This window comes from Cryptosporidium parvum, chromosome 1 (genome assembly GCF_000165345.1).
Source record: "Cryptosporidium parvum Iowa II chromosome 1, whole genome shotgun sequence".
In the NCBI taxonomy this organism is placed as follows: Eukaryota; Apicomplexa; class Conoidasida; order Eucoccidiorida; family Cryptosporidiidae; genus Cryptosporidium; species Cryptosporidium parvum.
The window spans coordinates 677498-703860 of record NC_006980.1 but is presented as its reverse complement, the minus strand read 5'-3'; the positions used below and the strand labels follow the sequence as shown (position 1 = coordinate 703860).

General features: G+C 28.1%; 9 protein-coding genes across 9 annotated transcripts; 5 read left to right on the top strand and 4 right to left on the bottom strand.

The window, feature by feature from the left end:
• Positions 1 to 152: 152 nt before the first annotated feature.
• cgd1_3190 (hypothetical protein) lies at positions 153 to 2378 on the top strand (the record flags this gene model as incomplete). The annotated part of the gene is made up of 1 exon (XM_628135.1): positions 153 to 2378. The coding sequence occupies one exon, from the start codon at positions 153 to 155 to the stop codon at positions 2376 to 2378; it is 2226 nt and encodes a 741-aa protein (XP_628135.1).
• A 389-nt stretch (positions 2379 to 2767) lies between these two features.
• cgd1_3180 (hypothetical protein) lies at positions 2768 to 4138 on the top strand (the record flags this gene model as incomplete). Its single annotated transcript, XM_628134.1, has 1 exon — positions 2768 to 4138. The coding sequence occupies one exon, from the start codon at positions 2768 to 2770 to the stop codon at positions 4136 to 4138; it is 1371 nt and encodes a 456-aa protein (XP_628134.1).
• Positions 4139 to 4829: 691 nt separating this feature from the next.
• cgd1_3170 (large hypothetical protein, possible coiled coil domain at amino terminus) lies at positions 4830 to 9689 on the top strand (the record flags this gene model as incomplete). The annotated part of the gene is made up of 1 exon (XM_628133.1): positions 4830 to 9689. One exon carries the CDS (start codon positions 4830 to 4832, stop codon positions 9687 to 9689), a length of 4860 nt encoding a protein of 1619 aa, XP_628133.1.
• A 202-nt stretch (positions 9690 to 9891) lies between these two features.
• Positions 9892 to 14250, bottom strand: cgd1_3160 (mRNA 3' end processing protein RNA14, HAT repeats; the record flags this gene model as incomplete). Its single annotated transcript, XM_628132.1, has 1 exon — positions 9892 to 14250. One exon carries the CDS (start codon positions 14248 to 14250, stop codon positions 9892 to 9894), a length of 4359 nt encoding a protein of 1452 aa, XP_628132.1.
• Positions 14251 to 15742: 1492 nt separating this feature from the next.
• On the top strand, positions 15743 to 16726 carry cgd1_3150 (cyclin'cyclin'; the record flags this gene model as incomplete). Its single annotated transcript, XM_628131.1, has 1 exon — positions 15743 to 16726. One exon carries the CDS (start codon positions 15743 to 15745, stop codon positions 16724 to 16726), a length of 984 nt encoding a protein of 327 aa, XP_628131.1.
• Positions 16727 to 17295: 569 nt separating this feature from the next.
• Positions 17296 to 17913, bottom strand: cgd1_3140 (P-loop nucleotide (UMP) kinase; the record flags this gene model as incomplete). Its single annotated transcript, XM_628130.1, has 1 exon — positions 17296 to 17913. A coding segment is annotated over one exon (618 nt), but the record flags the coding sequence as incomplete, so codon positions are not given.
• Positions 17914 to 18702: 789 nt separating this feature from the next.
• cgd1_3130 (conserved eukaryotic nuclear protein that shares a domain with yeast Lcp5p, a component of the U3 small nucleolar ribonucleoprotein) lies at positions 18703 to 20781 on the bottom strand (the record flags this gene model as incomplete). Its single annotated transcript, XM_628129.1, has 1 exon — positions 18703 to 20781. One exon carries the CDS (start codon positions 20779 to 20781, stop codon positions 18703 to 18705), a length of 2079 nt encoding a protein of 692 aa, XP_628129.1.
• Positions 20782 to 21467: 686 nt separating this feature from the next.
• Positions 21468 to 23213, bottom strand: cgd1_3120 (peptide synthase like condensation domain; the record flags this gene model as incomplete). The annotated part of the gene is made up of 1 exon (XM_628128.1): positions 21468 to 23213. One exon carries the CDS (start codon positions 23211 to 23213, stop codon positions 21468 to 21470), a length of 1746 nt encoding a protein of 581 aa, XP_628128.1.
• A 608-nt stretch (positions 23214 to 23821) lies between these two features.
• cgd1_3110 (hypothetical protein) lies at positions 23822 to 26359 on the top strand (the record flags this gene model as incomplete). Its single annotated transcript, XM_628127.1, has 1 exon — positions 23822 to 26359. One exon carries the CDS (start codon positions 23822 to 23824, stop codon positions 26357 to 26359), a length of 2538 nt encoding a protein of 845 aa, XP_628127.1.
• Between the last annotated feature and the right edge of the window lie 4 nt (positions 26360 to 26363).

Genomic DNA, 26363 nt, shown 5'->3' with positions numbered 1-26363 from the left:
AAAGTTCAAAAGTGGCTGAGAAAAGAGGTTCATAGAAATACAGAAATACATTGCAACTAAATTTTACCATTTCCTCTTGGAGCCACTATTTGGTAGAAGCTTAAAATTATAGTGTGCGAGAATTGCAAATAGAAACAAATAATACAAGTAAAATGAAGCAAGAACCAGTAAGAGGAGACCCAAACCAAGGAATATGTATATCATTAGAAAAAGTGGAGGATTTGAATGATAACTCAGAAGTTGCTTTTCAGTGGAAATGTAGTTGTTGGAGTACAAACGATGAATTTTTGTTAGAGTGGAATATTAACGTTCCAAAAGACTTATTAAGGTTTATACCGAATGGAGATTCCTTATTAGTCTCCCAACTTGGATTTTTTAAATACAATGATATGGTTTATGTTTTAGTTGCTTGGACTAGAAGATATATGTGGGTTTACTGTCACGATATTAAATCTTTTACTGAAATGCATTCACAAGGTATAAACATTTCAGTAGAACCTAAAGTGTATAATTTAGAGCTGGAGGAGGACCAAGATACTGAAGATCAGGCTTTATTAAAAGATCAAAATGATCATTCTGTTTCTCTTGCAATTAGAACTGGAGATGGAGAATTTCAATTTGTTATTTCTACTAGTACTTTAAAACTTCATACTCTTAGAATAACAGTATCTGGAGAAATTGCTCAAGTTTTGGGTTTTTCAATGTCATCTAATTGGTGGGATATTGCAAAATTTAATGAAAATATTTTTCAATCTGAGAATCAAAATTCTGATTCTTCAATTTTCTGTCCAGAATTTGAAAAAGAATCTAAAAGTCACCTGAAAAGTATTGTTGGATTACTTAAATCAGCATGGAATAGTAGTGAGAGAATTCAAAGATCTAAACCAAGAACTGCTAAAATAGCTGAAAATACTGAGGATTTTGATGATTATTCTGAATATACTAGACCTTCTGAAGCTCCCATAAGAACTCCCTTTGATCGTAGAAAAGGTGTTAAAAAGCTACGTAAAACAACATTTAATGAGGATATTCTCATATTTTCATTCCCATCAAGTTATATCAAATGGAATGTATCATTTATGTGTTTTATAACAGCAGAAATTCCTAATACTCTTAATGGTAAAAAAACAAAAATACTTATTCTTTTTAGGCACGACTCTTTTGGAGTAGTAGAACTTTGTTGGACTTTAAACTTTAATCAAATTGGTGACTTTTATCCTTCAAATCTGATAGCAATACCTTGCTTTGAAAATACCGATACAAGAAATCATGAAAATAGTATATCAACAATGAAGATTCACCTTGAAATATCTTTGGGTGATTTTCATAAATTTGCTCTTTTCTTCATCTATAAATCCAATAATTCCTTAAAACTTTTACAACTTACACCAACATCAAGTTTGTTACCTGAAACTAGTGAAGCTACAAACCCTTTGTTGAGTTGGACACATAAGCCATCATTTAATATGTCCTTATTACATGAAATTATGAATATTTCATCATTTGCAAGTAAAAACGATAACAATTGTTTTAGTGATATTTGCAACCTTGAACAGAATATTCAACTGGTATCAAGTCCTCAAGCTCAAGATATTTTCCTATATCAAAAATCTTCTCTTCAACCTGGTATTACTCATAAATGTATTTTATGTACAAATAAACACATCTTTATAATATACATTACAGAAAATGGTCATCAGCTAATATGTAAAAATATTTTGGATCATTCAAACCAATCAAATAAGATTTATTTTACTACTTACTCTCAGAATACTCTTTATCTTCTTGTAAACTATCAGGATATTCCTCTCAAAATAGACCTCTCTTCCCCATATAACAATGAATCACAAGAATACTTGAACAATATAAATAACACAGAAAATGAAGCTACAGGAGAAAGTATTGGAAATTCAAATTTTGAATTTAATCAATTAATTTTAAAATATAGAGGGCTCAGAAATGGAGAAATTTCAAAAGTTGACAATATTTTTGGGAATTCTAATTCTGAATCTATGATTACTAATTTAGAGATGTTACACAAACAAATTATCTCGGATTTCAAACTTACAAAGCTAGGATGTGCCGAGTCATCGATAAACTCTATAAAATACACTAAGATACTTAGTATGATTGGGCAGAATCTCAATAATCGAATTCTTTCCAATAATTTTGAAGCTTTAGATGAAGAAGCTACTTTACTTTTGGGAAAATGCTCTTTTTTACTCGATTTGGATTACTGGAAGGATATAAATTCTATTGAAGATTGGAAGGAGCTTTCAGAAGGAACATGTTTTGATCAAATCACATCAAAATTTCCGTCTTTACAATCTTTCCTTATTAAGTATCTAGATCCCATAGCAATAATTAGCTCTAATTAATTTTATACATTTTAGCGCGCGCGCCAGCTTGCATGTTCTTCGCATGTTTTTTTTACGGTACCCCACACTTTGGCATGTTTTTTTCCTTTTTTTTTTTTGTAAATGAAATATAATAGAGAGGGAATAGTAGGAAGAAGGAAATCTTTTTTATTTAGTGAACTTGGGTTACAGATCTTCATATACTGAGTTCAGAGAAGCAATACAAAGGGAAACGAAGCATTTTTATAGGTTAATTATAAGAGTTGGCAGAGTTATTACAGTCAATATTATTATTATTATTTTAAAAAAAGGATATTCCGTGTGAATTGTTTATTTACCTCAAGAAATTTTATTTTGGAATAATTATTTAGAGTAAATAAAAAGGAAGGAAATATAATAAACAAAAAAAAATGGATTCTGAGTTTTGTATTGAAGATCTTATTGTATCCATATATGGAACAGAAATGCTACTAAAACAAATAAAAGAAAGACAAATTAGGAACTGCCTTTACAATTGGAAGTATAAAAGTCAGCTTGAAAGGGAACTATCTTTACAAAAAAAGAAATACAATAAATATATGTTGGATGGATTTTATGCATTAGCAAGGCAAACTCAATCCATTTGTATGTTATTTCACACTATGAAATTGATTGAATATAAAAAACAAAGATTTGCAATGGATAAGTTAATTTCCAACTTTAAACAAAGTAATAATAGGCAAGAAGCAATTATGGATAAATCTAGATCTTGTGAAAGCACTGAATTAGAAAATGAATCTGAGCTATTATCATTGGATGAGAATACTATGTTGGAATTCCAACAAAACCTTATTAGATATTTTCATGGAATAAATTCTGTAGTGAATATTATTGAATCAAAAAAAGATAAAATATTTTACTATTCCTTTTACAAAGTCAAGAATTTCAAAGGTAATGAGAAACAGAAAACAGTAATTTCTAATCAAAAAATAGAAATAAATGTTACTAAAGATAATCTGGTAGCACCATCTAGTTCATTAAATAAGCCTGAAGTTAATGATAAAGAGAATATTTCAAGTAATACATTGGGAAAACAATTGAATAATGGATTAACTCTAAATAGAGAAGAACTTTATTTTGAACTGATTCCAGAAAAGAAGCAATTCTATACTAGAAAGCAAAATGCATCATTCAATAATGGACCAATTAGTAACCCATCTTTAGAAAGAAAGACTTCTAATATCTCAGAATTCACCAAACAAAAGCAAATATCAAGAGACTTTACTCAACAAAGTTATGGAAGTTCTAATCACTTTCATAAACAAATAGGGAATAATGTGGTAATTGGGAACAATATTATTGATTTTACCCATGCAAATCCCGTATTATTTTCTACTATTCAATCTCCTGTTAATTCAAATCCAGTTTTAACTATATTCCCACCGCATTCTCCAAATTTTAATTTTACTAATCATGCTAATAAAGGGAAATATCCACAGTTTAATAATAATCTAAACTATGCTAATCAACTATCTTCTGGTTCTACCCCACTCAACACAACCAAATATTCAAAAGACAATCTTCCTAACATAAATAATACATTTTCAAAAAACCAATTACAACATAAACCTGAATTAGGTCGCAATTTTACAATTAAAAGATACTCTTCAAACGATAGAAAATCACCCAGATCGGCTGAAATTACAAAGAATATTCTAAAACCTTGTATTAATTTCACTCAAGATTCCACAAATCTGATTCAAAACATCACTGATAGCTTTAAGTCTGCAATTTTGAATTAAAATATTTTAGATTTAGCTTAATTTAAATTATTTCTATTACTATCATATCTTCTGATTTTTATTGTTTTGACACGTCATTATTGCATGCATGCAATTTGCGTTGAAACTAATTTCATGTGGATGACTATAAATTCCCGGCATATAGATAGAATGTATGTCAAAAAAAAAATTAATATTGGTGATAAATTTCAATTTACTTAAATTGTATGGTTACTAATGGATTGCTAATTATTTTTACTTATTTAAGTTTTAATGACTTTTTATCAGTCAATTTTTAATTTCTTTTTTACATCTTCAAATTCATGTGGATAAAAAAAATAATGGTATTAATTTTATGTTGACAAAAATACAAAAAATAATTAAAAAGGTAAAAAATGAATAAACAATAAAAAAAAAGAAAAAATCGAGTTAAAATTTGAATTATTAATATTAAAATTCATTATTATAAGAGTTACAAAAAAATATATATATATTTAATGAATTTTAAACCTGTAACGACAGACCGTATATATAGATGGGGGGTAATGCAGGTATGCAGATCCACAAGAAAATAACAAAGAAAAAAAGGTCAAGAAAATAAAAGAGAAAAAATAATATATTTTTGTATAGTAATATTTTGGCAATAAAATAAGTAATATGTAGAACAGAATATTTAAAGATATTCAGATAAGGAAAGAAGGAGAAAAAAAAAATGTCAAATAAGAAAAGTAATACAAACTTCACGCAGGAATCTCTTCTTGCTAGGGAGGAGAAAGTCCTGCAAGATGCAGAAATTGTTATAACGACTCAAAGAGCGAGAATTGGGGAGCTACGCTCTGAGCTTGAACGCTTAAATGCTGAGAAAATATATTGGTCAAACACTCATATGAAGGAAATGAGTGATGTTATACAAGAAAATACTAAATTACGCTTACAACTGGACGAAATGCAGGCTGATTTGAATGCATTGAGACATACTCAAGATAGTACCGATAATTTGATAACAAATTTAACTGAAGCTTTAGGAGTAGCAGAATCTCAATTATTAGCACAAGAAAATGAATTAAGAAGTTTAAAAGGAATGGCAGGTAATTTACCTATCGAAAATAATCGTTTAAAAGAAGAGAACCAACGCTTATTAGCTGAAAATGAAAAATTGAAACGTCAACAGGAAGAAAATACAAAAAAATCAGGTGAAGTTAGATCATCAAAAGATTCTGATTCTGCTGCAATACAAGCTGTTAATAAAGATTTGAAAAAACATGCAAAATTAGCAAGAGATTTAGATTTCCGAACAGAAGAACTCAGAGTTAATAAAATGTGTTTACTTCAGTTAGAAAGTGACTTATTGGAACACCAGTTATTAGTAGAACAACAAAGAGTGGAAATACAAAGATTAAATACGGCGGTAGAAGCTTTAAATAGAGAAAAGGCATTAGTACCACCAGTAGTTATAACTAGTAGGCAACTTGATTTATTTTCTGGTGGAATGGACGAAAATCATTTACAAAATATGTCAGCAAAACAATTTGCTGAGCAAGTTGTTTCAGAAATTACAAAGTCTTTACCAAATATGCAAAAAAAGGGTAAAATTATTGCTGGTGGTCAAGAATATGATCATGAAAATGAAGAATTTGATCCTTATTCTTCTGGTTCAATTCCTCCTGATGATATGGATATTGTTCAATACAGAACTATGGAAGAACAGAGGATGTTAATTTCACGCTTATTAAAAGGTTTGGATCAATTAGGTTTTACCAGAAGTGATGCAACCTGTTATAAAGAGAAAGCATCCGATTATCGATGGTTTTATTCTTCTGTTGTAAGTCATAGTGTTAACTATCAAGCAACATCCACAATTTCAGCCTCTAATGAAACAAGGGAAAATATTTCTCCACCAGGATTCTTTAATTTATTTGTACGTGTTGAATCAGGAAATATTGCCATTTTTCAAAATATGGAAGAAGAGGTACCATTATTTTCTATTAAACCATGGAAATGTAATATAGAAATATATGAAAACAGTAAACAATTTGTTTTAACTAGAACTTCTACAACTTCTGAACAAATTGAAAATCATATATTATATTGTCAAACTGAAGATGAATTTAATCGCTGGTATTATGCTTTATGTTATGGAGGTTTTATTGAATCCAAAAAGATTGAAAATTTGAAATTTGATCAAGGAGGAGAATACAATAAGTATTTAAATAATAATATTAATAATAATATTAATATTAATGGTAATAATATTAGTATTAATAAATCTACTAATAATAATATTAGAAAAAATGATAAAGATCATTATGTTACTTCAATTAAGATAACTGATTCAGAAAATTCTAAAAATTATCAAATATCAAAGATTTCAATATACAAGAACAATTTATCATTTAGTAATGGACGAAATCCAATCAACACAGAAAATTCTAAGTTGAGTATTAATCATAAGAAATCACTTATTACAATTACTGATCTTTCTGCTGAAAATAAAAATAATAATACAATTATTTTTACTGTTGAAGATAATAGAGAATATGATAATTTAAAAAAAGCACTAATTTCTTGTAATTGGATGGAACTTGATAAGAATCTTGGATTACATAGTTCTAAATTTGCTTTTTATAAAGGAAATGATTCCAATACAAAACAAACAGGGTCTAATGATAAAAAGTTAATACCACAATCAATCAATTTCTCTACAAATAATTCATCTGAAAATAGTAATAATGATAATATCACAAAAAATCCTACTACAATTCATGGCTTAATATTAGTTAAAGATTCTCAAGTATTATTATATCATGATGAAACTGATGAAATACCATTTACAAAAATAAATGTAGATGAATGTACTATTGAATGTGATCGAAGAAAAATGAGTATATTATTAATTAAAGTCAAAAATCGTCAAGTTGAAAGCTTTTATTATATGTTCCCATCTCTTGAAGAATTTAATAGATCATGGTCAAGATTACGAGAAGGTGGAATACAAGAAATTCTTCCGGAAGATAAACCTGTATTAAATCAAATTTGTGTTGTATGTAAAAATAAAATGTATTTCTATAAAGAAAGTGATAAAGAACAAGGAAATGCATTTCTTACTATATCACCAGATGATACAAATTGTCATGTTAATTCTGATAGAAATGAAATTATATTATTACATTCACAAAATGATGGAACACGTAAAAGAATTGTATTAGATTGTGCAAATATGGATGAATTTACAAGATGGAATATTGCTTTACAATTTGGTGGTTTTATTAATGGTGTAACCAAATCTTGTATGAGTAAATATACATTTGATATATCATTATTTGGTATTGTCAAAAGTAATGGAATTGAACAATTAGAAAATATTGATACAAAAGAATGTAAACCAATATATAAAGATTTTTATAATATTACAGATTATCAATCAATTGAGATATTTAAAACATATGAATCACGATTAAAAAATACACCATTACTTATAATACCATTTAAAGATACTGAATATTATGGTGACGCAAAAAAACGTCAAATAGTATTTTTAACAAGAAGAGGAAAAGTTGGTGAAGTTAGGATTATTATTAATTTACAAACGTTATCAAACTTTGATATTATTAATAAAGATTTGATTAATGTAGATTTCCCATTATTAGAGACTAATAGTGCAACATCATTAAAAGCTGAGTATATTGTTGGAGCAAAAGAAGGTTTATTATGTGTATATTGTACATCCAAGAATAAAGAAAGATTAATTAATATAAAGAATGTAATTAATGAAAATAAATATTTGAATAAAGGAAGTAATAATAGCAATAATAATAATAACAATAATAATAATCATTTAGTAGAATCAGTAACTAGAAAATTCCCAGAATGTGGATATATTAAATATACAACAAGTGAATTTATGTGTGTGGCAAGTAGAGCAGGAAGATCTGTTGTATTAAGAAGAAAAGAGGATGATTATGATGCATTATCAGTAAGATGTAAATCATTAACAGAATATGAGAAATGGGAGAGATCAATGTCAATAGCAGGATTTATTAATTCAGATACAACAAATAATGCATTTTTACCACCAATAACATATTTATTCCATTCATTAGATTATGATTTTAGAAAGCAACCAATATTACCAAGTTTGGAAAATAGATCAAAGACTGTTGGGAATTCATCAATAGCAGTAACACAATCAGATCATTCATTAATATCACATGATGATGCTTCATTAATGGAGGGAGGATCAAATCATCAAGATAATGTAGGTGGAATAAGAAAAAGATGGGAAGGAGATGATGACAATAATTATAAGAATAATTTGGATATTCCAAAGAATAATAATACAAAAAAGTTATTAGATGTTACAGGAGTACATAAAAAAAGTCCACCAACAAAAATAATATTATCGTCTTCAAAAGGAAGAATAAGAGAGAGAGAGTTTGATTTGAACGATGGCTTTGATATTGATGAATGGAGTAATATATCAGAAATATGTTCAAGAAGGAATAAGAATGAGGAGAAGGAGGAAGAGGAAGATGAGGAGGAGGAAGAGGAAGAGGAAGATGAGGAAGGAAAAGAAATAGAAGAAGTGGAAATAATGAATAAAAGTATTCGAATAGATGGAAATAATAGAATTGATTTCTTTAATAAATTTCTAATAGATATGGATATAAATGAGAGTGAACAAGAAGAATTAGAATCTAAGATTTTGATTAATATTGGACAAAGATCAGAATTTGGAATGAATAATATTCAAAATAATAATAATAATAATAATTCTGAATTAAATAATTTGGAGTACAAAGTATATAGTATTAATAAAAAAGAACTTGGATTTGAAAATGAATATAAAGCAAAAAAAACGATGATGAAAACAAAAGGAATGATAATAGAAGATTTTGATTCCAATTCTGATTCCAATTCTGATTCCAATTCGAATTCATTAGAATGGAACTTAAGCGAAGATCATCAAGAAGAAAATGAGTATGATTATGACCAGTATGATTATGACCATGATGATGATGATGATGATGATGATGATGATAATGATAATGATAATGATAATGATAATGATAATGATAATGATAATGAAGAAGAAGAAACAGAAGAAGAGGAAAAAGAAAAAAATAGGGAGGAGGAAGATCTAGAAGAAGAAAAAGAAGAAAACAAAAACATTATGAATATCAATGATGGGAATAGAAGAGAGAGAGAATGGGAATTAAAGAAGAAAAAAAAAAATATTATTAAAGAAAAGGAATTATTATCATTAATAGAAGGAGAATCCGATAAAAATAGTTATTATAATACTCCTGAGAGATTATTTCAATCGCAAGCAAAAAAGTATCAAAAGTCTCTAAATTCGTCACTATCTTCTTCTTCTTTTTCTCCCAATTATTCATCCTCATTAAATTTATCAATAGAAAAACGTAAAAATAAAAATAATGGTAAAAAAGGTATCCATTCTCTTATTTCAACTAACAAGAGTTCCAATTATAATAATAATACTCAATCAAAATGGGAAAGAGGAAAGAATGGTATAAAATCTATTATGAATAGAATTCGATTTAAAAGAGGATGAATTTGTAATAAACATGGACTAATGAATAGGGGATTATGAATAAATAGCAATATAGGGAGAAAAAAAAACAAAGAAAGAAAGAGTCAGTGAGTGGGGAAGAGAGAAAGAAGGAAGGAAGGAAGGAAAGAAAGAAAGAAAAAATATGAAACTTAGAAATATTTATATTTATATTTATAGTTAAAATAACAATTAAAATTAATTATTAAAGTTGTATTTGTACTTTTGAGTTTGAATTTTTGGGTTTATTTGAGAATCTGTTAGGATTTGGTACATTACAAGGTGTAAAGAAAGTATTATTATCATTATTTGTATTATTTAACAAATCATTACCTGTATTCATGTTCATATTGATATTATTATTAGAAATCCAAGGAATTGATTTTTGGATGATTTCTTGTAATTTATTAATATCAAGATTAGAGTTGGATGAATATTGTATATTACTGAAATTTTGATTATCATTTAATGATGTATTAGTATTCATTTGATCCGAAAGGCCGTTGTTAAATGATGATTTACGTGGTATACCAAAATCTGAAGTATTGTTAATATTATTGGAGCTAATATTATTATTACCATTATTGCTATTATTACTATTATTAATATTACTATTATTATTATTATTATTATTATCATTTTGAATATTATTATGTTCATTATTTTTAATATTATTCTGATTACATAAATATGCCAAAGAAGACATTGAGGAATATTTATAGATATCAATTTTCTGAGGAAGTAAACAAGTCTGAAGATTGGTAATTAAAAGATCAACAACTTCTTGAGTAATTCCAAGAATATTTCTGATAGAACTTGTTGGAATATTACTAGGGGGAAGTAAAGCAACAAAATCAACAATTCCTTTAGGTAATAAAGTATTAAATGATTTATTAGTATTTTCCATATAATAATTAAAATCTCGCATATCTTCAATATTCTTTAATATATCTCCATTATTAACATTATTTAAAGTACATTTCAACATTTGACTCTGTAATTGTGTTTTAACTCCTGTTATTGAATTATTTTTTATCGGATAAGTCTCAAATCTAAATTTAACCATACTAGAAGTATCAGGCTTTGAACATAAACTTCTTCCTACTCTAGACCATTTAAACTCATTAATATGAGTAAAGTCTGATATTTTATTATTTAAATAGTAATATTCCATCTCTTCATCATCTAGACCTTCTTCAATGCTATCTAAATCTGAATTATAATAATCATCATCATAATTGTTACGATTTTCAAAATCTTCCCAATCTTCGTCTGTCATTCTTGTATTATTGTTATTAAAATCTCTACAATTATTAGAATTAACACCAACTAATCCTTGATTTCTTCTTCTTTCTCTTCCTTCATTTCCACTACAAATCCTTCTTCTTCCTATTCTATTTTGTATAAGCCTGAATTCAAAAGGTCTTTCAAGCAGAAAACTCTCAAAATCATCATCTAAATCAATATTACTACTATTAATATTATTATTAATATTATTATTATTATTATTATTATTATTAGTAGTAGTAGTAGTAGTACTTGTATTACTGGTATTAATACTACTAATACCATTATTAGTAGCAATACCAGTACTTTGTTCATTATGATACGTACCAGCAATTCTACCTTCAGAAACACAATTATAATCATTAGATGAATCAGATTTACCTTCTTCTAGAACTGATCTTGATAAGATACTTGCTGTACCTTTTATTTTGTTATGACAATTACATATACAAGTATTTGAATTTCCATTACTTACTGATGATGATGATGTTGAAGATGGCTTTGAGCAAATATTACAATTCCCTAAACATATTCTCTCATCCTCTGATTGAGAAGATATACCAATACCTCCTCCCAAATAATTATTACGTCCTTCCTCTCCATCAAATAAATAAAACTCAGTCCAAGAACTATTTGGGTAAATAGAACCAAATCTAAAACATTCAAAAGCTGTTCTAAATTTGCTCGGACAAGTTAATATGAACTTATTACCACTATTAACTTCCAAACTTCGTCTTGAATTTCCTATTGCTCCTGTTGTTAATACTGAATTTGCTCCTCTTTGATTCTGTAATAATAAATTAGATGAACTATTGATATTATTATTATTATCATTATTATTACTATCATTTACATTACTTGATGATAATCCTCCTATGAAGTTATCATCATCAAATGGATTAACAATATATGAATGACCATATACTTTAGTCTTGGGGTCAATATTATCATTTCCAATATACTCCTTATTCAACTCAGCAAACTCAGGAGCTCCTAAAATGGCATGCCAAGCTTCTTGTTGTCTTTTACTTAATAACATATCAATTTCAACATTTTTCCCATCTTTTTGAAGCTGATAAATCCTATTTAAATAATTCAAAGAATAAATAGAAGACCCACTCATTCTTTCTAAATGAAACCATTGTAACCAAAGTTGTTTTGGAACTTTACCAGTTTCTTTGTAAATCTCATAAATAGATGATTGCAATGTATTCCTTGCTTGTTGAAGTTTACCAGTATCTAATAGAAAAGATACAAAACATGACATAAATGATACATCCAGAAATAAGTGCCTATAATACATTCCAAAATAAAAGATTTGATAAGCTCCATCAAGATTATTATATAACCTCCATTCATTTAAAGCCTGAGAATAACAAATCCATTTAATATCATAAATCCTTGGAGATCTTTTAACATAATCCAAAAATACTTCCCTCCATATGACTTTATCATTAGTACTTCGTAGTATAAAGTTCAAATACTCAATAATTACCACAGCTGATACTCCTGGATTATATTGTTTATGTGATAAGCCACTAGTTATCATTTGAGAGTATTGCTTGCTAATACTAATACCATCATTCCTATCACCAATATGAAAATCTGTTGTATTAGATCCTCCTAAACTATTGGAATTATCATCAATCATCGCAACAGATGATCTTGAGCCAATAACATTGTTAGAATTACCATTATTAACTCCAAATGTCTCTCCCCCTATTCCTTCACCAACATTTACAAAAAGCTGACTATTTCTACTTTTTCCCATAGAAATATGGTGATCATTAGCCTCTTCTTGTATATTAATCTGATGATTATTTTGATCATTATTTATTCCAATACCGGAATTGAGATGATGATGATGATTATTATTATTATTTTGATTATTATTTTGAGTATTATTTTGAGTATTACTTTGAGTATTACTTTGAGTGCTATTATTATTATTACTATTGTTATTATTACCAACACTCGTGTTACTCATATTTATATTATTATCGCCATTATTATCATCAGTTACTGGTACTCCAGAATCATCCATTTGAATAACTTCTCCAGAACTCTCAATATATATCATGGAATGATATAAATGCATTACCTTGTCCAATTTTTTTCTAAGCTCATAAACCTCAGCCAGTACCAACTTTAAAATCTCATCTTTTGGTAAAAAACGTTGTATTGCTGAGCTCAAAAGTTCAGTTGCAATTTCCATACCAGTTAATTGAACTGGATGAGAGTTCCAAACAAAAATAAAATATTCATACCAAACTTCTGGATGATATGAAAAGTATAATAAACAATTCCTAAAAGAATAGGAAACCCTATTAAAATAGTGTGATTTATCTAATCCTAATGGATTGCTCTTCTCAAATAAAATATATCTCTTCCAAGGAATAAACTTACTCATCCACTCACTTCTATTACTTTTATCCAATGGTTTTGCTGGAATATCTTCATGTAAATTATCAACCAATACCATCATATTCTTGTGAACAATCTTTGAAATATTTACTAATTTTTCTCCAGATTGTAATAAATTTTTTGTAACTAATTTACTAGCAGATTCAGAAACTGGAACAACTCCACCAATTACAATGCCAGTATTCATATTAGGAACATCAGTAGTACTTGAGCTTGAAATAGAGTTCTCAAATAAGGAATATGCTATAAATGCAGTTTCTAAATTTCCAACAGGAGTAGTTAACCATTGTATAAAGAATTGTCTTAAAGTTACTATAGTTGCAATTTTATCACCCAATGCAAAACATTCTTCAATTTGCTCACTAATAATAGGTATAGTACTTGTCTCAAATGGATTCAACAATAATGTATTTCCTGATAAACTTGCCTCATTTTTTGATATTAAAGTATTGTAAACCATTAATCTTAATTTATACATTCTTTGCCAAATGAATCCACTCCTAGGATCTGATCCAACAGTATCTAATGCCAACTGATAAATTTGATAACGATCCTTTAGACTGTTAATCTTTTCATCAACAAATGGTATAAATAACTTCCATATCATTATACAAGAACATTGGTGAATACATCTTTGATAAATACCTAATAAAACCTTTTCGTCTGTATTTTTCTGAGATTGAAGATATTCAATATATCTTTTCCAAACTATTGGACTTGTTGGAAAAAACTCCAAAGCTCTTTCAAAAACTTCACTTTCTGATTTCACTGTGAATATATTCTCCCATAGTGAATAATCATATGGATTCTTCTCTACGATTGAATCTATTAAAGAAGTTATTCCCTTCTTCATCTTAGAGATCGCAGTGAAATCTGCTCACACTTGTACTTCTTTCCCAAATCCAAATCTCTAATTTATTTAGTACTCTTATTGTTTTTTTTACTAATTTTATTTGTTTTCAACATTTAAATTTGCTTTTTAGAGACGCATTTTTGCCTTGCCGCCCAAACTTGTTTGCTTAATTAAACTAGTTTTGCAAATATCGGCTTTTTAAAAAGCATCATTCTTATAATAAAGATGTTTATAGCCATTCATTGAAACACACAAACTTTTTTATAGATATTATCTTTTCTTCTGAGTGTGTGCTTAGATATTCCTATTCTTATTCCATGTTTGTGCCACTTCTTAAATAGTAATTATTTTGAAACTTTCTTTTATATTTATTCGGCATTTTATTATTATCTTCGCATTATATTCTCTAAATAATACTCCCACTTTAAATCCCCTTTTTATTAGAAACTTTTCTATCCTCTTCATGTGAACTTTGTTGATTTTTTTTTTTTTAATATTTTTAACTCTTCATAATGCTTATTAAAAATAAATATATTCCGAAATAACTTATCATATTAACTTAATTACTTACATTCTTTCTTTTATAAACTTCTCTTTCCTATTGTTTATTATTCTTATATTTAGAATTTTAATATTGGCAATACTATACTCTTCTCAACTTTTCTCCATGTATTACCTTCACCTCTTTTTTTTTTATTATTATAAGCTGATTCTCTTTAAACAGTGAATCATTAATTAAGTCATCTTTATATCACTTATTATCAATACATCATAGGCTGAAATTTCACTAAACTTTTATTTTTTTTAAATAATTCTAACTAATTTTTTTTATTTTATTGTTTACACACAGAATTGCATGCATATTCTAATTATTTTTTCCCCAGTACCGGTGTTTACATGCAATAAAAATTTTAATGTGGATAAAATTACGTGGAGTAAAATCAGAAAAAAAAACTTCAGGAGAGAATAAATATTAATTATTCTATTTGAAGAAAAATATTATAGTATTAAGAGTATGTTAATATATGACCAAATTTTTTTAAAACCAAATTCAAATAGAAATGGAAATACAATATAAAAAAAAAGACAAGTATTATATTAATATTATACACGTAAGTAATTAAGAATTTAAAAAAAAAATTAATTAATCATTTTCTTTATTCAAATCAGATGTAAATTTAATAAAAATAGGAATGGAATATTAATTATTTACACTTGATCAATGAAAAAAAATGAATTATAAAATTTATGGAAAAAAACCTTTACTTGAAAATCTTCGGTGTGGACAATTTGTAATGACAAGTAATGCACTACGTGTAAATATTGACAATTATTACAGGTAAAATTTATTAATAATTAGTCGAAATAATATTTAATATATATCCGAAAAAGGAAAAAGAAATGTTTGAATTAAGATCTAAATAGATTGGATAACCCAGGAATACAAGAAAAAAAAAAGTAATGAAAATCAGGGAAGTGGCGAATTTGAAATATGATAAAAATTTACTCTAAATTAAAAGATGAAAATGAAGAAACTAGTAATTCCTTGAGTAATTTCCGAAAAAAAAATGTTAGTAAAATTGGAAGAAACCTCACATCAAATATTTCAAGATTTTATAAAACACTCTATGAAGAGAATTACTTGAGAATAATATCAGAAGAAATTTTTGATTTTCAGTCATTAAAAGATATAAATGGTCTAAACTTGGATAGTTTTAATGATTTTGTTATGTCGATAAAATCTCCATATATCAAAAGCATTGAAAGTATTCCTTATTTTGATCAGAAACATAATATTGGAAGTAATGAAAGATTTAAAATAATATATTGGCTAAGCTTACACAGTAATCGTCTAAAATTTCAATCATGTACATTTCATCTTTCATGCAGAATTTTTGACACTTTTCTAATAGAAACTCATGTACAATATAATAACTCTGAACTTGCTGCCACTGCTGCTGCATGTTTTTTATTGGCTTCAAATATTATTGAAACAGTATCTGATATGATTGTACCAAGTATTAGACAATTTTGTAATGCTGCAAAGTGGTTAAATCCTGATAAGATATTAAAAAGACAATTAGAAATTCTTACTCATGTGAATACAAGTTTTGGTATTAATTATACTCCTAGTAAACTTTTATATATTTATATCTCAAGAATAAAGTATCATTCAATTTTATCAAAAGAATTTCTTCATTTATATAGAAATGGAGAAATTATCCGAATATTTGATTCATCTCTAGCTATTTGCGATTTACTGCAATATACTCCTCTTCCAACTACTAAAAATGGGCAATCACTCATTTCAATTATTCCTTGTTTTATATTATGGGCAAAGCTTGAAACTTATATTATATTCAATGAATTTGACTGTCAATATATCCAAAATCTATTTTTTAAAGAAATATGCTCTCTTAATAACTATCTTTGTAAAGAAATAGTTAATATTATTTATCAAATCACAAAGAATTAGTAGATTACAATGAAAAGCTTGTTTATAGACTATTGGCATAAACAAGATAGACAAACAATAAGAAGTGAAACACCAAACATACATTTACATATTTTTCCAGACAAAAAGGATTAGGAAATTATTTAATGTAAATGTATAGAAAAATGATGAACTCCTTTTATTTAAAAAAAAAAAAAAAAAAGAAAAAAAACAAATTAAACGAGAATATAAAGAGTATAATAAACACCCTAATTAGTAATTTACAAGATTTCTAAAGTTATAACCCTTCATATATTTTACTTCTTTCTCTCTTTGATTTGGTATTAATAATGAAGAAATTGGTATGCCAAAAATTTGAAGTTAAGGCTTATAGTCAACTCAGCATACCTTATTTATTTACTTTCAAATGCTTGTAATTAATAAACAATCTCAAATTTAAACTATCTCAAAAGAATTTGAATATTTTAACAACTATTATATATTAATATTAAATTTTTGATATTCCAAAAAAAAAAAATGGTTCATTAAAATTTTAATATTAATAATTGTACTTAAATATATTATTCTTGATATAGTTAAAATCGTCCATTTCAACTCGAAATAATCTTTTCCCTGAATAATTTCTTCAAATCTTCCCAAACAGATTCTATTGAACCAGTAGTATCTACAGTAAAACACTTATTGGAATTTTTAAAATACTCAATAATTGGGGTTGTTTCCTCATGATAAACTCTGAGTCTCTTTACAATTGTCTCCTTATTGTCATCAACACGTCCACTTGTCTCCCCCCTGTGTAAAAGACGCTCAACAACAATATTATCATCGCAATTTAGAAATAAACAACCAATAACATTAACATCAGTATCTGGAATAATCTTATACCAACCATCTAAATTATTTTGGTTACGAGGAAAACCATCAATCAAAAAATATTTATCATTCCAACCATACTCTTGCATCTTCTTCTTTAACAAACCAACAGTAATCTCAACAGGAACAATTAATCCCTCTCTGATATAACTGTCAATTAACTCGCTGGTTTCATCCTTTCTAGACATTGCTTCTCTTAAACAATCGCCTGCGCTCAAATGGATAAATGAAAACTCATCCACAATCTTTGCACATTGAGTTCCCTTTCCACTACCAGGAGGACCCAAACAAAAAAGTACAAATGGTTTATTTTGGCTCATTCTTATTCCAAAAAAAAATTAATAATATGATCTGAAACCAATAAATGTTAGACTCTTGGCCTTTATTCAAAAAAACAATAATGAAGCCAACAATAGAAAAAATTCTATATATTTATATATTTATATATAAATTGTATTATGAAAATCTGATTTACTTTAGCTTTAACCAAACTCTTCACAATGGATATTTGCAACTATTTACCTTGTTACTCCCAAAATATAGTGCAATCAAATAAATAGTATTGAAAATTCCTGAATTTAATAATTTTACCCAGTTATAGAATTATTTAGTTAATTTACATGTAAATGTTATTTAATTTTTTCAAGATCCCCCATAGTAAATTATTTTATTAATCTCCATTTATACGTATATAGTATATTGTAAAATAAAATATTTAGTTTAATATACTGTTGGCGCCAAGATTGAGTATGAATAAAAGCATCATAAAATGAGGGTAATATTGATACTGAGATTGAAAATCAATTTCTGAAGATATTTATTCCATTTCCTCATGAAAAACTGAATTAGGTTAGAATTTACTTATTATTCTTTTCCTATGTTGATTTTTTTTTCCTATTCTTCGCTTGAAAATCTTACTCTTCGGAAATTTGTATTTATCTTGGATGATTGAAATTCCAAAATTTGTTATTAAAGAAATAGTCGAAAATAGTACGCGGTTTAATAATATTACTCATTTCAATGATAGTAATTTGAGTTGCAGATGTGTGTATATTCACATGAAACCTTTAAAATGTTCTGTTAGTTCGGCCATTTTAATACTTGAAAGTCCCACCTTTCTTTCTGAATTAACTAAGATTTGTTGATCTCTTAACATTATCCTTTAATCCAGTAGATTCTCCAGAGTAACTGCTCTCATAATCTCTCATGCTTCTCTGAGTTCCCTTAAGTCTCTTCAATGCCTTCTTATACTTGAGTCTGTTATGTACTCTTGCATTACCTTCTATCTTCTTTCTCTTTCTAGTCAAACCTTTATTCTTAATCATTTCTTTAGTAGATGCTCTTCTGGATCCTGAATCTACTAAATCATCAATATTTGGCATATTTCGACTATCAATTTCTTGCTTCCTCTTTTGTTTTTGCATTTTTTTCTCTTCATTCAACTTGAGAACTTCTTGTAAATATGAATTATTCTTAAATAGCTCCTTTTCTGCTTCAGCATAAGACTCATCCACAGAATCATCGTAATCGGCACTTTTAGAATCATACTCAGGTTTATATTTGCTCTTTTGAGCCAATTCGGCTTGTGCTTTTTTCCTCTTTAACAATTTTTCTGTAATGCTCTTATCAGAATTTTGTTGAGCCAAATTACTTTTTGTAATCTCCCTATTGAGCCTTGAAGCATTGGTTAAATACTTTGAAAGTGAGTTCTTTTTCGAATCAGTTACCATATCTGTAGCTCTTTCTGCAAATTGAGCTAAATCGTCCAAAGTATTAACACCTCCCTCAACTTGGCTCATTAACCTCTTATAAAGCTTTTCTTCTCTTTTGTCCTTCTTAGTCTTTGGTAACCTCATCATATTATCCTCCTCAAAATTAATTCGTTCTTTTATTTGTCGTTGTAATCGCTCCAACTGAGGTAGTTGTTCAGCTTCTTCCCTTCCAACTTCCTCAGGGCCTTCATGAATACTAGATCTCATTTGGCGAATAATATCAGTTCTTAATAACCTCTGTCTTTCTCTTTCTAACTCCTTCATCATCTTCTCAGTCTTACTCAACTTTTTATCGTTGAACTCAACTGGTAAATTCTTTGGAGCTTTATAAACGCCTTTTCCACCATCCGAATCTTCTTCAGTTAATTCTACATCTGAATCGATATTTGTAGACTCATCAAACTCATCCCCGAGATCATGTTTAGAAATCTCATTTTCTTCAATGTCACTATTATCATTATCTTCATCTTCAAATACGAATCTGTCTGGCCTTGGAGCTGATGATAAGAAGTTATCCACTTGAGATGATTTCTCTGCTAACTCCAAAATTCTATCTATTTGCGGTTGAAGTTTGACATCTATTGGCTTCAATTTTTCCATCATTGTTCGTAAAGTAACCAGTCTCAACAAAATTGGATGCTCCTTAATGTTAATATCAGGAGAAGTCTTTAACATCATATAATAACATAAATAACCAATATACATCAAGAGCAAAGTATTCTTCGAGTCTAAGTACTCCATCCCTTTTTCTGTCACCAAGCCTGAACCTTCCTTTGTTTTTACCAAATTTAATAATACCTGCATTCTCTCTTTTACTTCTGTAACTTTTTCCTTTATACTTGTTAATATTGGAGCTAGTTCTGAATCCAAACCCTCTATTCCATCCAATCCGTCATTACCCAATGCTGCTAAAACATCCGACTCTTTTTCCTGCTTCGTATTCGATAAATTACTTAAACTTTCCAATAGTGTTTCTGCATCATTAATAGATAATCCAAATGAGGCTGCCTCATTCTCTGCCGATTCATCATCCTCCTCCAATTTACTCTGATCGATAATATCATCCATCCCAAAATCCTCCTTACTCAACCTCATCATTCTACTTGCCTGAATTCCTCGTGCCTCCTCATCTTGCATTTCTACATCAGACCAGTTCTCTCCCTCACTATCTGTACTTGAAGAACCTCCGTCATAGAAATCCTGTTTTTTGTTCCCCCAGTCCTTAGTATTTGATTCATCTTCATCCTCATCACTATCATCCTCTTCACCTTCTTCTTCATATTGGTCTTCTCCTTCACTATCATCTGAAGAATCATAGTCATCATCGATATTCATTACCTCCAACTCATCATTGCTAGTACTATCATCTACTTCTTCCTCCGCAGAAATCCACAAGGTCTTGTCCTTCTTTTTATTTCTTACTTGCACTGCCATATTTTTTTTTATTTAAAAAAAAATAATTCCTCTCGTACTCTTATGTCAAAAATTGCCATTTAATTTGACCTCCAAATGAGCTGGCGCCGGCGCCAAATCCAATTTTTTGATTTTAACTTGCAACTTACTAATTTCTTGGCTTCTTCTCAGTTTAATTCTCATTAACTTTCATTTAATTTCTATGATTCTGCAAGTAAATTTATATACTTCTGAATATGGTTTGAGTACGCTTGAGCTACCTCTTTGCTTGTAATATTACTATGATACTGTAAACTCCAACATAGTTCTCCATTAACAGTTACAATATTATGTGCAAACATATTTAAACCAGCCTATAAATTTTAATATTTCGAATAGAAAAATCAAATAAAGTGAATTTCTAGTTATCTTTTTACCAAATTTCTTTTGATTAAACTTACGTTATGCTGTGCAACACAGCTGTATGATGACTCTACCTCCACCATTACTTCCTGCTCAGTTGTGATTGAATTAATCCTTTTAATTAGTTCTTGTAATGGGCTTGAATCCCATAACCCTCCATTACTAACTAGAAACGATGAAGGTCTGATTGTTGGGTCACCAAGCTGCATTAATAATCTATTTTTATCAGACCTTGTGGGAGAATTTGCTAAATCGTGTATAAAACCTAATAAAAATTAATATTCATTCATAATAAATACATTAAATTAATGAAGCAACTTACCACTTATTACATGCCACTCAAATGTTACAGCTGATGGGTCTTTTGAATCCACTATTGAATGTATTTTCTTGTTTGTATTGTTTGCTAATTCCCACATCTTATCAATATCTGACATGCAGTCCTTCTCAACTTTCATGTCCAATCCCATAAGCACTGCATAGGAACCTAAACCAACTGTTTTAATCTGTTTAGATTTTTTATTTTTGGGGCTCATTACTTTAGAAACTGCTTTTTTAAGCCACGATGGGCCAATCTTCTCTCCATTTTGTGAATTCAGCTTTGTTAATGATATATTTATTTTATTCAGATTATTAAAGAATTCCCTAGAATGGCTTTTATAGCTTCTTGATCTATTTGCATAAGCTTCACTAAATTCAGTATTTTCTAATGAAGATATATTTTCATCCCCGGAATTTAAATTTGAGCATTCAGTTGAGTCATTTTTAATAGCAATCTCATCATTTTTGTCTGTCAAAGTAGTTGTGGTTGTTGTACCACTGTTATTATTATTCTGCATTACTTCTAACACGTTCATTAAATCTGCTTCAACATCTTTGCTTGTTTCTGGGCGTACTGAAGGGTTATCTTTTGTTACCCATCTTCTGCAGTTAATTGCAACCATTGTTCTAATTGGAATTATTGTATTGCCCTCAGCTCCTTGAATGAAGCAATCACTTCCTCTAATATTGAAAGGAGCACAATTATTCATGCAATTTAAATTTAATGTAGTCGATAGTTCTCTATTGCGTTGATTTTCCGGTGATTTGTCATCATCCTTCAACTCGGAAATATCTCCAGAGTTTCTATTCATTCTATTTTCTCTCAATTCGTATATTAACCCCATTAGTCCTAAAGCTGAAACTGCCTCTATTGCGCCATTTAACTGAATCTTTCTTTCCTTACATTTTGTCATTAATTTCTTTAATAGTTCCTTTGAAATTTTTATTGGTAAAATGCTTGTCCTAGGAGACTTTTTAAAATCGGCATATAAGTCTCGTGAAATTTCAAGACTACACGGATTTTCAAATGGTGCCACCAACTTTCTATATAAACAAACTCCATGTGCTGCTGTTGCCCTCCAAGAGTAAAATGGTTTAAGTAGCCTTACCTTCAATGAAGAAGGAAAGTACTTGCAAACACTCTTTGGAAGGGCTGTGGGCCTATTTTTTGGAATAGCTATATCTGGAAATTCATTAGAAAGTGCGCATAAACCTAATAATTCTGTCCAGAAATACTGACGACTTAGACCGTCCATTATTGCATGATGAAAGCTCCCAATAAAACATGTTCTGTATGTATTTCCGCACTTTCCGAGTCTCATCATTCTAATTCTCCATAATGGAGAATTTTCATTATCGAAAAATTCATTCTGCTCTTTGACCAGCATACTTTCCCAAACTGGTTCATTTTCAAATTCTAAATTTTGATTTTCTTGCGTTGATAGAAATTCTTCTCTAATTACTACCTCTGCACTGTCACAAAGGTCTACAAAATATCTCTTTAAAGCCTTCTTTCCTTCACTATTTGTCATCTTTGAAATTATTCGTACTCTCAATGATTGATGCCTTTGTATCATTTTTTGTGTTGCATCTCTAACCATATCAACACTTATAGGGAAAGAAGACTTAACAATTATTGGATTTAAAATTATGACATTTCCAAGCTCGTTGAATGTTTCCCAAAATGTCTCTACTACATCCAATGCTCTAATATGAGGATGGAGGTCCATTATTTTTTTTTATATATTTATTTTGATATTTGAAATCTGTTATTTGGGGTTTATCTCTCCCCTTTCTTTAAATTTTTAATTAAAATAATTATTACTTTCTCTTTCAAAACTATAATTTTTTTCTATCAATTTAATTTCTTAATAATTTATTTACCTCGGAAATAATTAATTCCAATTAATTTTTAATGGGCTTGACTCAAAACTACTCGCACATGAATAATAATTGCATGCATGCAATTTTTTCGACTTGTAAAATCAAAATTGAATTAATTATTGCTTGAAATAATTATTTGAGATTTCTGTCATAAATTTATATTTATTTAGTTATTGTTCATTAATTATATGTAAATATTTTTTTTCCAGATAAAAATTCAAAATAATTTTTTTTAAATGAAGTAATTAATTTTTTTATTAAAAAAAATTATTCTTATATTAATCAAAATTTTTGTGAGTAATTTTTTATTATTATTGTCCTCATGAATTTTTTTTTTAATACCGTCACTGCATGCATTACGTGTTTGACAGTTTTTAGTAACGGTGTTGGGCAAAATTGCGCCACATAAAAATACCTCACAATAATGTGTAATTAAATTAATTTATAAGAAAAAATGAGCATTGAAAATGGCTCAATTATTAGACTTCCTTCTGAAATTATTAATAGAAAGGAATTCTCATCATCAGACACACAAAGATTTTCTCAATTTTGGATAGTAAATAACATAATTAATTCCTTATTTTCCACTAATAACGCATACAATGAGTTAATGAGAAATTGCTGCTTTAAAGAAAGTGTGTTTGAAGAAATAAGATTCCAGCTTAATGTTATAGTTAACAATCTTGAATTGATCCGGCTTAACGAGAAAGAGAACAGTAAACAGTTCCAAGTCTGGAAAGAGTTAGGAAGTTGTGTTTCCGAGTTTATTATTGAATTAATGCAAAAATGGGACTCAAAACTTTGTGAGTTACAATATCACCACCTTAATAACTGCGAAGTATCATTTAATGAGTTAGCTTCTGAATTTAATCAAATCGGAGCAAAAGTTCAAGGAATGGATGTGATCGAAAGTTTTATTATGCAGGAGGATTTATGGGGGGATGAGCAACTATTTTGGGAAGTTGATTCAGCTTACCCACTGCGTGAATTTCAATTTGGAGTAATGAACGAGCAAACAGTATGTTCAACTCCGATTACGATCGTTTATCTTAGCAGTTTACTACATCCATATTTAAATATTTGGTCAAATATTCGCTCTTTTTTCAATATTTTGATCAATAAAGTATTCCTGACTGATTTAAGTAATATCAAGAATGCAGAAATCCAAAAGATTGAATTAAATATATTCATTCTTGAAACTTTATTTGGTAATATTGAAAAGTCGATTTTAATCATTGACGAATATTTATTGAATATATGGATTTCTTTATTAAGAAAATGTATTGATACTTTTATTAAGTTTATTCCAAATACTCCAAACTCTCTCAAAAAATTTCCATCTAATAAAGGAAGTGACACAATCGAATTTCATGACTCAGTATGTATTCTACATGATATTTTAAATTATTATAATAAATACAATACTTGTTATTTATATAACATTGGAAATATTTTTGAAATCCAACCAAAGAATGAAATTTCAACACTAGATTCTATATTGAGAACAATTAAAGTTGATAATCTTCTTCCAAATACTTCTATGGACCTATTTAGTGATCTAAATCTTCAAGATCAATCAAAAGCTTTTCCTATAAATATGTTATTCAAGAGTAATGATAATAATAAACCTCAGGTTATCCAGAGAAGATATACTTTTCAAAGTAACATTGGAGAATCATTCAGAGAGCTAAATAAAAGTTTGAAGACCTACTATAAGGAATTATTTATTAAGGAAAATGAAGAGAATAAAGTAGATTTTGTAAATCCAATCATAACTAAATTAATCAAAAATCAAGTTAACTTTGAAAGCTATCAAGGAATTCGAATAATTAATATTTTATCATGCTTAAGTGAACTTGTAATTTTGGAAGAATCATCTACTGAACAATTAATTAAAACTCTACGTTTGGATTCAAAAAGAAAGTTCCCAAATATAGATGTTGATCCAACTGAAGCAAATCTTTCAATTAAACTTATATATAATAAAGGAATCAAAGATGATGAAAGGGAAATTAAGAGGAAAATTATGTCAATGTTTCTATTAGAATTTGAAGTTAGTAACTCAAAAGACTATATTAAAGGTCAATTACCAACATTCTATTCCTTAAAAATCAGAATTAATAATACAAATCCCAATTTAATTTCAAATATAAATCCATCAAATACTCAAATGTTGATTTGTGGTATCCCAAGTTATTTAATATTGCAATTCTTTGACAAAAATAACATGGAGGAGTATTCAAACATCTTTAGTTTTTTATTAGAAGTCAAGAGATGTTCATTATTTTTAAATCAAGTATTCCAAACTCTCACTTTAATGAATCGAGAAAAACAGGGAATTCTGCTTTGTAAGCAAAAAGCAAAAAAAATGGCAAATGATGATTTTGATTATATTAAATTCTGTAATAATAATTGTCTAATTATTATGAAATGGATTGATTCGTTGCTTTATATAACTCAAAAAATACGTTTTTCAATTCAATTTATTGTGGATATTTATTATGGTTATTTCTCAATGCAATATCCAATAATATGGGAAGACTTCAAAAATCATCTCAATAGCAATAACTCTGTTTCATTTATGATTAAAAGCCATAAGTTGTATCTTGAGAAGCTACATAAATTGACCCTAGCTCCAAATAAGAGAGATCCCAATAATTCAGAAATAGATCAGTCATTTCAATCAATCTCTATAAGTTTTGTAATCTTACTCAAGCTTGGAAGAAGACTAAATATATTAACTTATAAAATTAACCAGCTTGTACAATTCTTGATTAATGTGAATAATGTTTTAAAGAGTAAAAAGTACGTTCCATGTATGATTTTAAGAAGGAAAATACAGAAAACCGTTAAAAAGATTGCATTAGCTTTTGAATTACTTTACTCAGAGTTTAATGAAAGTAAGCAACAGTTCATCGATTCATTAAAAATATATATTTTATCCAACCCAAATAAAGGAATGGAATTCTTACTATTACAACTCAATAATTAATGGC